Source organism: Talpa europaea (genome assembly GCF_964194135.1).
Source record: "Talpa europaea genome assembly, chromosome: 13".
In the NCBI taxonomy this organism is placed as follows: domain Eukaryota; kingdom Metazoa; phylum Chordata; class Mammalia; order Eulipotyphla; family Talpidae; genus Talpa; species Talpa europaea.
In genome coordinates, this window is record NC_140080.1 from 61,877,628 (window position 1) to 61,890,486 (window position 12,859).

General features: G+C 38.3%; 1 protein-coding gene across 1 annotated transcript in view; it reads right to left on the reverse strand.

The window, feature by feature from the left end:
- OSBPL1A (oxysterol binding protein like 1A) overlaps positions 1–12,859 on the reverse strand; it is a gene marked incomplete at both ends in the record, with an annotated part of 170,242 nt that overhangs the window by 68,844 nt on the left and 88,539 nt on the right. The window contains one exon of the mRNA XM_084252790.1: positions 9,178–9,340. Within this exon, the coding sequence (XP_084108916.1) occupies positions 9,178–9,340 (163 nt within the window). The remainder of the gene's footprint in view (positions 1–9,177; positions 9,341–12,859) is intronic.

Consider the following 12,859-nt stretch of genomic DNA (forward strand, 5'->3'; position numbering starts at 1 on the left):
ATCTGATATGAGTATAGCTGTGCCTGCTTTCTTTTTTGGTCCATTTGCTTGTAGGATTGTTTTCCATCCTTTAACTTTGAGCCTATTTTTATCTTTTGTAGCTAAATGTGTTTCCTGGAGACAGCAAAAGGTTGGGTTTTGTTTCTTAATCCAGGCTGCAACTCTGTGTCTTTTTATTGAAGAGTTTAGTCCATTTACATTTAGAGTTAATACTGATATGTTAACATCTGTATTTGCCATTGTGAAACATGTATTTAAATATATCTAGAACTATGGCTCTCCAATCTAAAACAGGCTATATTTCTATATGTTATAGAAAAAAATCATAGAAAAACAGACTATATTTTACAAGATAAATGCTCTAGGCCTACTACCAACCATTAAACTGGACAGATTTTTTTCAGACTAATTTCTCAATTTAAACAGTAGCATCAGAGCCTCCCTGGTGGCACAAGGGGTTAAGCACAGCACTATGAAGCAATCCGCAGCCTCTGGAGCACCAGTCCGATCCCTGGTCTGACCATTGAGCAACCCACATGGTGCAGCAGACTTCTCCTGTCTTGCCTGCTGCTCCCCTCACCAATGCATTTCAGTCAGTCTGCCTGTTCTGTACCCCACTCTGTCTCTGGTGAATCCTCTCACCCCCTACACCTCTGGCCTGTACCCCAGCTCTTATATGCATAAATAAATAAATCTTAAAAAAAAAAAAACAAAACAGTAGCATCAACAGAAAATTTGTTCTGACAACAAATTTCTGATGACCTAGATCTTTTAAGCTCTGTCCAAAATAGCACTTAGAATTATTTTGAGCACACTTCAGACAGAACACAGTTCACTCTCTCATCCAAATAGCAAAGAAACCAATAGCTGTGATTGGGTTAACATGGCTAGAACTTTGCTCATCAAGCCACAATAAATTAAACATGTACCTTTCTTTTATGTCAATCATACTTCAATGAAGTAATTTTAAACAAACTTTAAGAAGATCATTCCTCTATCCTACTTTTTTGAGTTTTCCCTCCTATTAAAAAGCTGAAAGGAGAAGTTTGAAGTTAATATAAACATGTCAACAATTCTTATAAATTATCCTGATAATCATTTAGGATGATTTTTGTAAACTAGCTTGAGAACAAATAATACAGAGAGCAAGATGTAGAAGAACTATAGATAATGTCCAAATCTTGTCCACTGTTATTTAAGGTAACAGGAATGGTTAAGGGAGAAACACATGTAATTTAATATCTGTTTTTTTGTTTCTCCATGTATTAGGTATGTTCTAAGAATGTCTAAAGTAAGGCAAGGTAAGCCAAACTTAAAATATCAGTGCTAAATTATTATTGAGCTTTAATATACAATTTATGTAAACTCAAAAATAACAGTAAATATGAAGAACACACAGAAAATAGATGCAACCTACCACATTTAAAATAAATTTTAAACTGAAAAACAGGATAAGTCGAGAAGGAGCTGCCAAAAGACTGCTACAATAATCTTCTGAGGAAGTGACAAAAGCTTGAAACAGAATCTTGGCAGCTAGCAATAAGAGTCAGAGACATCTTAGACATATTCTCTCTGAATGATATCCAAGGTCAAATTAGCCAAATGGTAGTGTTGCTCATGACAGAGTTCCTTAAAGGATGGCTTCTTCCCAAACAACTAAATCTACTATTTTCTACAACTTTCAAAATCTGCACAAGTGATGAAAATGAGGAAGTATACACACCACATATGTGGGCTACTGGAACTCTTATGTTTATCTATTTTGGATTAGGAGCTGACATCCTGAAAGTTTTCTTCAAGGTTACCTGTGACCTTGAAGACCTACAAAAAGTGAATACTCTACAAAGAAAATAACTACAAATAAAAATCAATTATAGAATCCATAATTACAAAATAAAGTATTTTCATGTGACTTCATGGTTAGTGAACCGACATTTATGAAGTACCTACCACACATCAGGTAAAAGACTAAGTGCTGAAACCGTAGAAAGACTAATGAGCTTCGTTGGTGTCCTCCAGGTATTCAAAGTCCAGTGTGGTGGAAGAAGTCCAAACACAAGTAAATGTGTTTATACAAAGCATATTTGTGAATAGTGGAAGAAATAACTCTTAAGGGAGCCAGAATAAGTTTTCAAGCAGAGATAACACCTGGACGGCAAGAGTAAGAGTTTAAGGTATGAAAAGAGATTACTAGTTGTGAGAGGAAGAGCAAAGAACCCCAAGATCTGAAAGAAAAAGGTGTGTCCAAGAATATCTGGCAAAACTAGAAAGGAGGGTAGATGGAAAAGATGGTTTTAGAGAAAAGGCTTTAAATTGGGTCAGATCACAGAACTTTACAGATAACTAAGAGGTATAGTGTCCCATGGACACTAAAACGATTGCCACAGACATAATGGCTTAAAACAACAGGAATTTAGTCTTCCATAGTTCTGAAGACCAACAGTCCAAATTCAGTTTCACTGAACAGGACTACCATCCACTGGGGTTTCTAGGGGAAGCTATGTTCCTTATCTCCTTCCACAGTTCTGGTGGCTGCCTAGACTCCTGGGTTTGGGGCCACCTCACCCTAATCTGCCTCCACCTTTACCTGACCTTCTCTGCATGTGTATCTAATCTGCCTCTGCACTTCACTTCAAAGGATATTTGTGAGAGCATTTAGGTTCCACCCAAATAATCCATGATGGCCTCAAAATCCTTTATCATATTTACAAAGTTTCACCCCCCCCCAAAAAATGACAGAATCCAGGGATTAAATGATAGACATATCTTTGGAGGCATTCTTCAACTTCCCACACCTAACAAGTGCAATGTGGAAGAGACAGGTTGGAAGGGATGAAATCTAAAAACAAAGAAACTTGGTAGGAGGCACTGTCATCATCAGTGGGGTCAGCAGGTAAATGATGATGGATGCCATTCGCCAAGACAGGGAGGACAGGAACATAGATAGGCAGGCAAGTCCTGTTCCTATCATACATTTTATGATGTTTTTGAAAACTAATTTTCTCTACCTTTGTACATGCTGATATCCTCCACTGAAAATTGTTCTCCCCCATCTTATCTGGAGAACTATTTACTGTCTTCAAAACACCATTCAAATGCCATTTATTTGGAGATGCTTTCTCCAATTCCTCTAGCAGGTAGCTGCCTCTCTGAATTTCTGTAACACTTCTTATATACCACTGTAGTTCTTATTTAATAACTAACCTAACAAATATTTACTGGAAACCTCTTCCTTCTGTAGCGCTATTCTAGGGGTTGGGCAACAGTGAACTAAACAAGAAACTCCCTCACTGAGTTTACCTTCTACTCTTGGGAGATCAACAAATTAGAACTAGGTGAAAGGTGCTTTGGGGGTGGGGGGGTTGGGAGGGCTAGAAAGGAAACCGAAAATGACACAGTGAAGGTCTCTCTAAGCAGAGCAAAGAGGAATTGAGGGAGTGAGCACTGTAGAAATCTGGGTTGTGGGAGTTCCAGACAGAGGAAATAATGAAAAGCAAAGACCCGAGGGAGAACATACTTGGCAAATACATGACTGGCACTGAGGTCAGAGTGACAAGAAAGTAGATGAGGACAGAGGCAGATTTCAGAAAAGTGGAAGAGAGCCAGGTCATCTAGGACTTTGGCTCTTACTCCAGCCGAGAGGCAAAGTCATGGGAGGATTCTGTGCAGAGAATTGGTGTGAACTGATTTAGGTTTCAAAATGACCACCCTGAAAGCTGTATGCAAAATTATTGCCAATAAGGACACAAGCAGACAGTTATTTAGAAACCTTCTGTAATAAAGCCTGGCAGAGAAGATGGGGGCTTGGGCCCAGGTGAGAGGAGTGGAGAGAGGAGCAGTAGCAGGTGCTGCTATATTTTGAAGGTAGATCTGACAGAAGTTGTTGTTGAACTGAAAGGGAATGTGAAACCAAAAACAAATGAAGCCTGTAATGGATTACTCAAATCAACTGGAAAGATGACTCTTACACCAAAACTTAGAAGACTGCAGAAGGGACAGGGTTGAGCAGAAATCAAGAGTTCTCTCCTTTTAAGACATTTAGGAGATCATTAGACATTTAAGTGAATCTTAAACACTTGGTTAAGATAATCAGACATGATTATGAAATTTTGGGGAAGACAGGTTGGAGACACAAATTATGGATTTATTGGAATACAGACAATATTTAAGGGCAAACGATTAGGTCATGTAAGGCAATGCTGCTCAAGAGCTAAGTTGAATAGGAAGATAGAGGCAGATTTCATGTAAATTCCATATAAACCACAATATCAATTCATATGAATGTCCATGTTATTTGAGAAATGAAGGTGCTTATTGACTAGGTCAGAATTGAGGGTCTCAGATTTCCAACAAGCTCCCAGGTGATGCTGATGCTGCTGATCGTCAGCTACAGTGAGAAGAGAGTCTAGAGGACTAGAGAAGGAAGGAAAGAGAAGTTCAGTGCCTGCACCCTGAGACATGCCAATATCTATAAAGGAGGCAAAAGACAAAAAGAGATGCAAAGGAAATCAAGGAATAAAAATCAAATGACAGTGACATTCTGGAAGCCAAGAACAGAAAATGTTCTATGAAGGAGGGAGTAACCCACAACTTTCAGTATTGGTAAAACGTAAAGAAGGATGAGACCTGAGGAAGGACGGAGTGGAGACAGAGTGCATCACAAGGGTGACCTCACCAAGAGCCATGCCATTGAAATAGTGAAAATAAAGAGAAAGAGTATGCAAGAAAGAAAGATAAGGAAAGCAATATGGGAGCAAATATATTTCATAAGACAGAACATTTTAAAAGATAAACTAGCTGAGGAGGGGCAAGGAATAACTGATATGTGGGAAAGAGAAGGAGCTACAAGATAGCCTCTGATAGGGCCTCCCTGCTGGTGCAAGGGGTTAAGCACCTGCACTATGAAGCTATCTGCAGCCACTGCAGCAAAGAGTTTGAACCCTGGACATCCAGGGAGCTACCCACATGGTGCAGCAGATCTCTCCTGCCTCACCTACTGCTCCCCTAAGCAGTGTGTTTCAGTCAATCCACTTGTTCTGTTTCCTGCTCTGTCTCTAGTGAATCCTCTCACCCCCCCCATACCGCTGGCCTGTACCCCAGTTCTTGTATGTATAAATAACTCTTTAAAAAATAGCCTCTGCTAGATCAGAGGAGGTGGGTTCTTCATAGATCAGAGGAGATGGAGTACCAGGCACTGAAGGAGGAGTGGCCTTCAGGTAGGGACACCACATTCATCAATGTAAAGTACAGAAGAAGAATATGTGGGCACAACATCCAAGTGTGTAGGTGGCTTTGACAGCGGGAACATGAGGAGTTCTCAGTTGTGTACACAGTATCATCAGATGGAGGGCAGAGGACAAAGTCTAAGAAATTTCAGGTGAGGTAAGTATGAAACAAACATGTAAAAGGGACCAACTAGAAAAAGATGGTATGATTTCAGGGCAAGAAAGGGTGCAACAGACGTGTACAGTCTTGGATCTAAACTAGACTGGCCAGCGTCTCTGACTTTACCTAGAAACATGGGAAGTGGTTGGAAATGTGGGGGAATGAAGTGGAGTTTTGCCAGGAGACTACAGTGCAAGGAGAAAAAGGCAGAGGGCAATTATTTGCTGCCCTGTACAATCTGAGCCTGGAAAGGAGGGACATGAGGACACAGGGGAGTGAGGGGCAGTAGAAAGATGGATGTCATGTGATTGGATCAGGGTTTTAGAGTGGGCTGAAAAACATGAGGTGTGGTCAGTCAGATACAGTGACTGAGAGAGGCCAACAGGAAGATTGAAAGTGCAGTAGCTGCAGCAGCCTGAGCACCAGACACCTTTCATATTATACTTCACCTTCCCATGACTTAGTCTTTTCCTCTAGACTGACTACATTGCACCTCCTGACTTCAGGGACCAGATCTTATTTACCTCGCCCCCACTGTTAAGCTCCTGGTACACAGTGGGGACTCAATAAATGTGTTGGGGCAATGAAATCCTCTCTGAAAACAGCAGTACAAAATGCACATCATTTTACAATATTTAACAGACATTAATTAATAAAAACATTTTGGAAAATGAAAATGAGCCCAGAAGATCAACCCAAAACCTACTGGATAAATTACTTTCACAATTATCTATCTGTAACAGACACAATATGAATAATCTGCATAATTTTTCAATGCTAGAAGCAAAAAACTAGGAAGAGCCCCTGTCACTACTTAGATTTTTTGCAAAATGATGAGCATAACAGAATGACATGACTACCTATTATGTACAGATGTTTAATAACAGTCATATTGTATGGTTCTCAGTTTGGTGTACAACACATCATTTAACCTGCTTTGAGTTGGCTAACAGATAAAAGTTTAAGAAAAACATGGTCTCTAGCCGTAAGGGAAATGCAGTATTGTTGGGAGAGATGGAAGAAATACACAAAAAGTTATATAATGAGAGAAGGGACAAGAGCAAGACACTTTGGCACATCATCAAACAAATGGGGATGAGAGAAGTGCTAGGTATGAAAAGGTGAGATCACCAAGTAAGTCCTTGTCAGGTCCACACTATAGAAAAGACACACACACAAAGCCCAGCTAAGAAATGCCCAGCTATTTCAAAAATAAACGGTAGGAGGAGCGCACACTGGGCCTGGAAACATAAGGAACAGCATGCACTGTGTCTTACACAAAGGCCAAAATGCACTTCTGCGTTCCTACCAACAACACTGACCGCCTCTACTCATGTATCTCCTACAGTAAAATGTCACTCTCCATAGAGGGTTTACTTTTTTCAAACATTACCTGCTTTATTTGCTAGATTAAACTTTATCTGGCATAGGTCATAACTATTCCTGTGTTACTCTTCTCTAGACAAAACTAAAATCATTATGTTACCACTTTCCATTTTGAAAGATTTGATTTAAAAAGACATGAACACCCACCCCTTGCAACTGCTGGGAAATGCTAAAACTGGCTTCAATTGCATGAGAATCTATTGGTTTTGTGAGTCTACATTATTGGATCGTATGCATTATTCATGCACATTTTGACCAAAATAGCATTAAGAAGAAAACCTAGCAAGAAAGTTTGCCTCAACAAGCAACTGATCTCAACAAGTTTCGAAAAAGGAAAATGAACAAGCAGTAAGAAAAATACATTTTGAAACCATAATATTCAAAAGGCAGTAATTTTCATGAAACTGCTATCTCAGACTACTACTAAGGAATAACAGCAATGAAATTGCTTGTTTAATTGGTAATATTTCAAAAATAATTCCTTAAATTGTTAAAGATTCATAAAGTTATGCAACTTTAATTTTCTCCCCCTTAGCTAGCTTTCCACACCTCTGGCATGTGCTCTTGTATGCATAAATAAATCTTTAAAAAAAAAAAATAAAACAAAAAGCAGATCCAGAACAATTATACAGATACTTCATTTATGATTGTTAAAATAAATCCATATGCACAAATGCACATTTATATTTGAAAGCTGTAAAAGTATGGGAGTGAGGCTACTAGGCTTTTGGAAGCCTCTGAGGAGGACTGCATGATTGGATAAGGAATGAAGGGAAAATTTCATTGCACACTATAGATACTTTCATATTGAACTGACTATAACAAATTTTTAATTTTTTTTTTAAAAAGAGAAAAAAGATGAAACATCTGGACTCTTTTATATTCAGACAACTTTGCATTTAATCCAATAATTCCTCGAGTAATAATTCTTTTTGGATGCCCCACACTGAAGGACTACAGGCGATAACTGTCCCATGCTGGGCACAAGGTAGATATGAATAAATGTCAGCAGCCTTAAAAGTCATTCACTCTCCCCACCTCTAGCGATAACTCACTGCTTCCTTTGCCCTATCACTCATTTCACTGCTTTAAAATCCTATCTTTACTTTGGTTTCCTTGTATGAATCACTCTTTGTAAACACTGTATCTAATTGACAAAAGCCTCATCGTAGCTTTTTCTCTAATTGTCCCCAAATCAGGCTGTTAAAATTATTTTTTCTTTCTATTATCATACTTATAATAATGTTCCTATTTGTGTTCATTTTACATCATCAATCTCTTCTCCACAAGCCTACTAAGATTATGTTCCCTGTTATACATAATCTTTTTCTTTAACTTCCTTAACCTCATTATCTTTAATTTTCACTTCTACCTGCACTTTCTTTAATTTCCTATTATAAAGTTGGTCCTTTACTCCATATGCACTGAGGCCTCCTGTTTCCACAGGTAAAGTTCAATGAAACCCAGTAATTGTCTACATTCATCTATTATATAATGTAAGGATTTCATTTCCTTCCATGAAAGAATTATTCTTAATCACACTGAACTCCAAACACTCCCATCCATGCTTCCCCTTCCTGCCCACACTGTCCTCAAAAATTCTAAACTAAATTAAAACTACTTAGCAGTACACCCCTCTCGCAAGTCATTGTCAACTCTCCATGTTTTGTTTTGTTTTGTTTTGTTTGAGAACCCAGAATACAGCAGGGACGGCCCTAAGCACTACTTAAACATATGGACTCATTTAGTCCACACTCACCTGTTAAAATGGATAATTATGCCCATTACAAACAGGTGTAAACTGAGAACCAGAGAGGTCATGGATTTTGTCCTAGGTCACACAGCTGGCTAGTGTCAGAAACAGGATCCAAACAGCTGGCTCTGGAGTCCATGCTGATTGCTGGTGGGCTGTGTTGTTCTCTGGCATGTGCTTCTGAGGCAAAGTTAAGCACTTCTTTCTCTCTGCTTCAGGGATACCATGGATTCACCTCTAATTTGACACTCAGCATTTCATACTGCTACTTATCGGTATCTTAACATGGACAGAGGTCTCTTTAAAGTGAGAAACTGCCCATTTCTCTATCCTTCAACCTGTACTTGCACCTGGCACTAGAAGGTATTTCACAGTTACAGGGTAAAGAGTAACACAAATCTGTGCAGTTTTAACAGCATTTCAGCCACACTATATAGCACACACAGTCATGGTAAGGCCAACTCAGTGACAACTTGCATTCCAAATGGTTAGGCTCTTGTCTTAATAACATAACACACAAATAGTTTAGAAGAACTATCATTATATATCAGTCTACTCCAAGAGTAAATTTAAGGTGATATCTACCCTAAGAAGCCAAGAAAGTAGTGGACCTTTAAATCACCAACAATACCATGCCAGGATTCTAGAATTACCTGAAAGCGCATCATAGAACTCGTCCTCACTAAAGATGCTGAGAGGTGGCGAGCCTTTAACCAGAGACTGCTCTAATTCATGATGTTCTGTGGCCAGAGTCTCTAATGCTTCTGACAAAATTTTGTTTTTTTCCTGTTCTTGTTCCAATTTAAAATTCCTCACCTAGAAGAAAACATACACAAAGACTTCAGAGGGACTAGAAACACTGACATTTGCTTTTGATCCAGTTCAATTGCAACATCAGAAAAGGAAACAGTCATGTTATACACACATGGATGAATGAGTAAAATTACTAATTTTGTTCTTCCCATGGGGCCTTTCCTCACAATAGCTCTCGCTAATGAAAACAGATTAAGAACTAGCAAATAAATTCAGATCAAATGATTAGGATCCTAATATAAGAACATCAGCCAACTGAGAAATCATATAAACATTTTTTGAAATTGAATATATCTCTCAACAGTAATCATGAAATTATGAAGTCAGCAAGTTTTTGAACAAAAGGATTACGGTTGCTCTAAATGTTAAAGTGTGTTCTTAAAGCATAAGATATAATCCTTCAGCTCACTTCCTAAACAGACAATATATATGTGAAGAAAACAAGATGGCAAGGTTAATGGTTAATGTAATAACACTTTGATTTCTGATTTTTCATTCCTTGTTTTGGTTTTGATTCCTATTTACCTTGAATTTAATATACTTAAAAATTTATAGCAAAGGCAGCCTGCTTTTACACTTCAGCCTATGAAAGAAAGTCTATTACTATCCTATTCAAGAGATTCTGATGCGTTGCACTTGACTGAAACCTTCTAAAACCTAATGTTCATATAAAATTGCAGGTATTAGATTTGGCATGGACAGTCTCACTTATTATTATATGAGAATTCTGGAAATCTTAGTTATTCTGTAATCTCCCTAAAGTAGTCCCATGTGGAACTTTGAAGAGTCAGAAAAATTGGATCTACTATCACCCACTAAATTCTCTCAGAAACTCCTGTTCTTCAGTTTCCTCACCTACAAAACAGGCGTTCTAGCATGTAATCTAACCAGCAGTCTTCAACTCAGAGGTGTTCAACACTTTACTTTAGCAACAGAACTGATTCACCCCATGACATAAAACAGGTGTTTGAGAACCAGACCTATGCTAAGAGCACTGGGTAAGGATTAGGAGCCCGGCCTCCTTGACCTTCCCCTCCCCTTCTTTCCTGAGGTCACATCAATCTCCAAAGTCAAGGGCTGTTCCAACAGTGTGCAAAGTATAGGGTGAGAGGACCTCCCAAACCTCCTGCAGGGCTATCTCTGGGTACGGGGGTGGTAGCACTTTCTCACCACTGTCCTCTGAATGGCTCTCTGTTGGATCTCACCCTCTCACTTCATGACTCCCTGGTCTCCTCCTCTTAGCTCTCCTAGCTGCCAAAGATGAAAGACTCTCCTTTGTTCAGGGGCCTCCCTGGTGGAGCAGGGGTTATAAACAGCACTGTCAAGCTTTCACCAGCCACTTCAGCAGGAGTTCCATCCCAGCAGGCCAGGGAGGTGACCAACATGGCACAGCAGACCTCTCCTGTCTCGCCGGCTGCTCCCCTCAGCAGTGTATTTTAGTCCACCTGTTCTGCACCCTACTCTCTGGTGAATCCTCTCAACATCCCCCTACCACACACCTTTGGCCTACATCCCAGGTCTTGTATGCATTAATAAATAAATCTTAAAAAAAGAATCTCCACTGTTCTAACTCTAGAGCACTCTGTTCTAACTCTAACTCTGTGGCCTGAGTTCCTGAGAGCTACACATTAGACACAACACTTCAAGAGTCCCAGATTGAACTTAAAATAATGGATTTGTTGAAATGTGTAGTTCATAACAGAAAGTTAAATCTTTATGATCTTAGGAATAGTTTCTATCCTCAGGCATCTCAGTATTTACTGTTAAAACAAGAAGACTATAGTTGTGATAATGATTTGAAAATAGCAACAAACAGTAAAACAATAATGGAAAAACAACATACAAAATTGAAAAAGAAATACTTATAGGTTACACTTTTCCGGAACCTGCAAACCACATGCAAGTATTCCTATCATCTAAATTTTATCTCCTGGAAAGAAAACTTTTACCATGGCTGGAATCAACTTAAAAATAAGAATGTCTTTCTCCCATTTGAATGGTTAGACAATTCATTTGTCTATAAACATGGACTACAAAACTAAGCAGAATGCCCAAAATGATCTATCCCTTGAATGGAAAAGACTTTGCAGTGTTGTTCTATGTGCACATTCCAAAATCACCACCTCAAGACTCGAACTTTCTTCCCCGCCCACCCACCCTTTTCCCTTTGAGCTTTAGCTTGAGTTCTTCAAATATCAAAATGCAGATGCCCTGCTAACATTATCTGCTCACGTAAGAACCAATTAAATTATCCCTTCTAGTTAACAAATACATGCATTTTAAAATATAACTTCATCCAGATTTCAGCAAAGTGGCATAAAAACAAAATTTTATTCAAAACCCAATTTATCCTTTATCTAAAATAAGTTTCCTTTCACTTCTGCCACCTCGACATCTGTTCTCACTTGTTCTTAAGAGGAGTGAAAGGAGTGGGAAGCAGAAGCTCTAACCTTGTTCTAGTTCTTACCTTGTATTTATCTTTAAATTGGTCTGAGAACACATGTGTGTCAGTTTCAAGAATTAACAGGATCTTCTGCACTGAAGATAATTTACTCTATCACTACCCACAAAATGACAATTTTTCCTGTCATGTAAACTGGTAAATCAGAGAGAACAGTAATACATCACAGAAAATGCTAGTAAAGAGCTCTTTCAGAGCTGCTTTAGAAAAGCATCTAGGAAAATACTTAAATCTAACATATTATTTTAGCCAACTAGAAGAATCACTGAAACAATGTAATGTCAAATCCCCTAAATCCCAATGTTTTAATATTACAATGGAGGTTATTATGCACTTAAGAATTCATGTAGAACTACAAATAAATGCGTAAGATACAAGTTCATAAAATCCACATTTTACTTTCAAACTGTTTCCAAATTGTCATTTTCCAGCTCAGAAACCTTTTATGCAGTACCTTTCATGCAATGCCTATTATGAATTCCAGGCACAGGGCTTCATTTCATTATGTATCAATGCAAGCATGTTATTATGCTTTTTTCAAATTCTTAAACTATAATAATTGTCCTAGTTAATATTAAAAGAACAAAGAATTTCCTTCACAAAACCAGTGGAGCCCAACATATGTATTTATAATTACATTAGAACATTTTTAGAATAAGATTGATGGTTTATTTTTCAAATTCACATAATAAAACTTATACTTCAGTCCTATAACTTTCCCACACAAAAATGAACATGTAACCAAGTCAAACTTGATAAAAGTCAAACTTTTTATAAGGAAAAGATAACTGAACCACTTTGCACACTCAGTAGTGAACATATACACTGCTCCGTGTCTGCATTCTCTTAAACTAATGCAATTGTAAGCCTTTGCAGTAGTTGTCCCAAATTGCTTCAACCTGATAATCTTTCAATTTACTCCACTTCATGCTGGTAGGTGAAAGTAACAATGGATACTTTCAAAGTTTTCTTCACACCAGCAGTGAATGGATGCCAGTAAAAGAATCTGGAGTTTTAAAAAATGGTCATGAGCTAGCAAGCAAATATACATCTTGTCTACT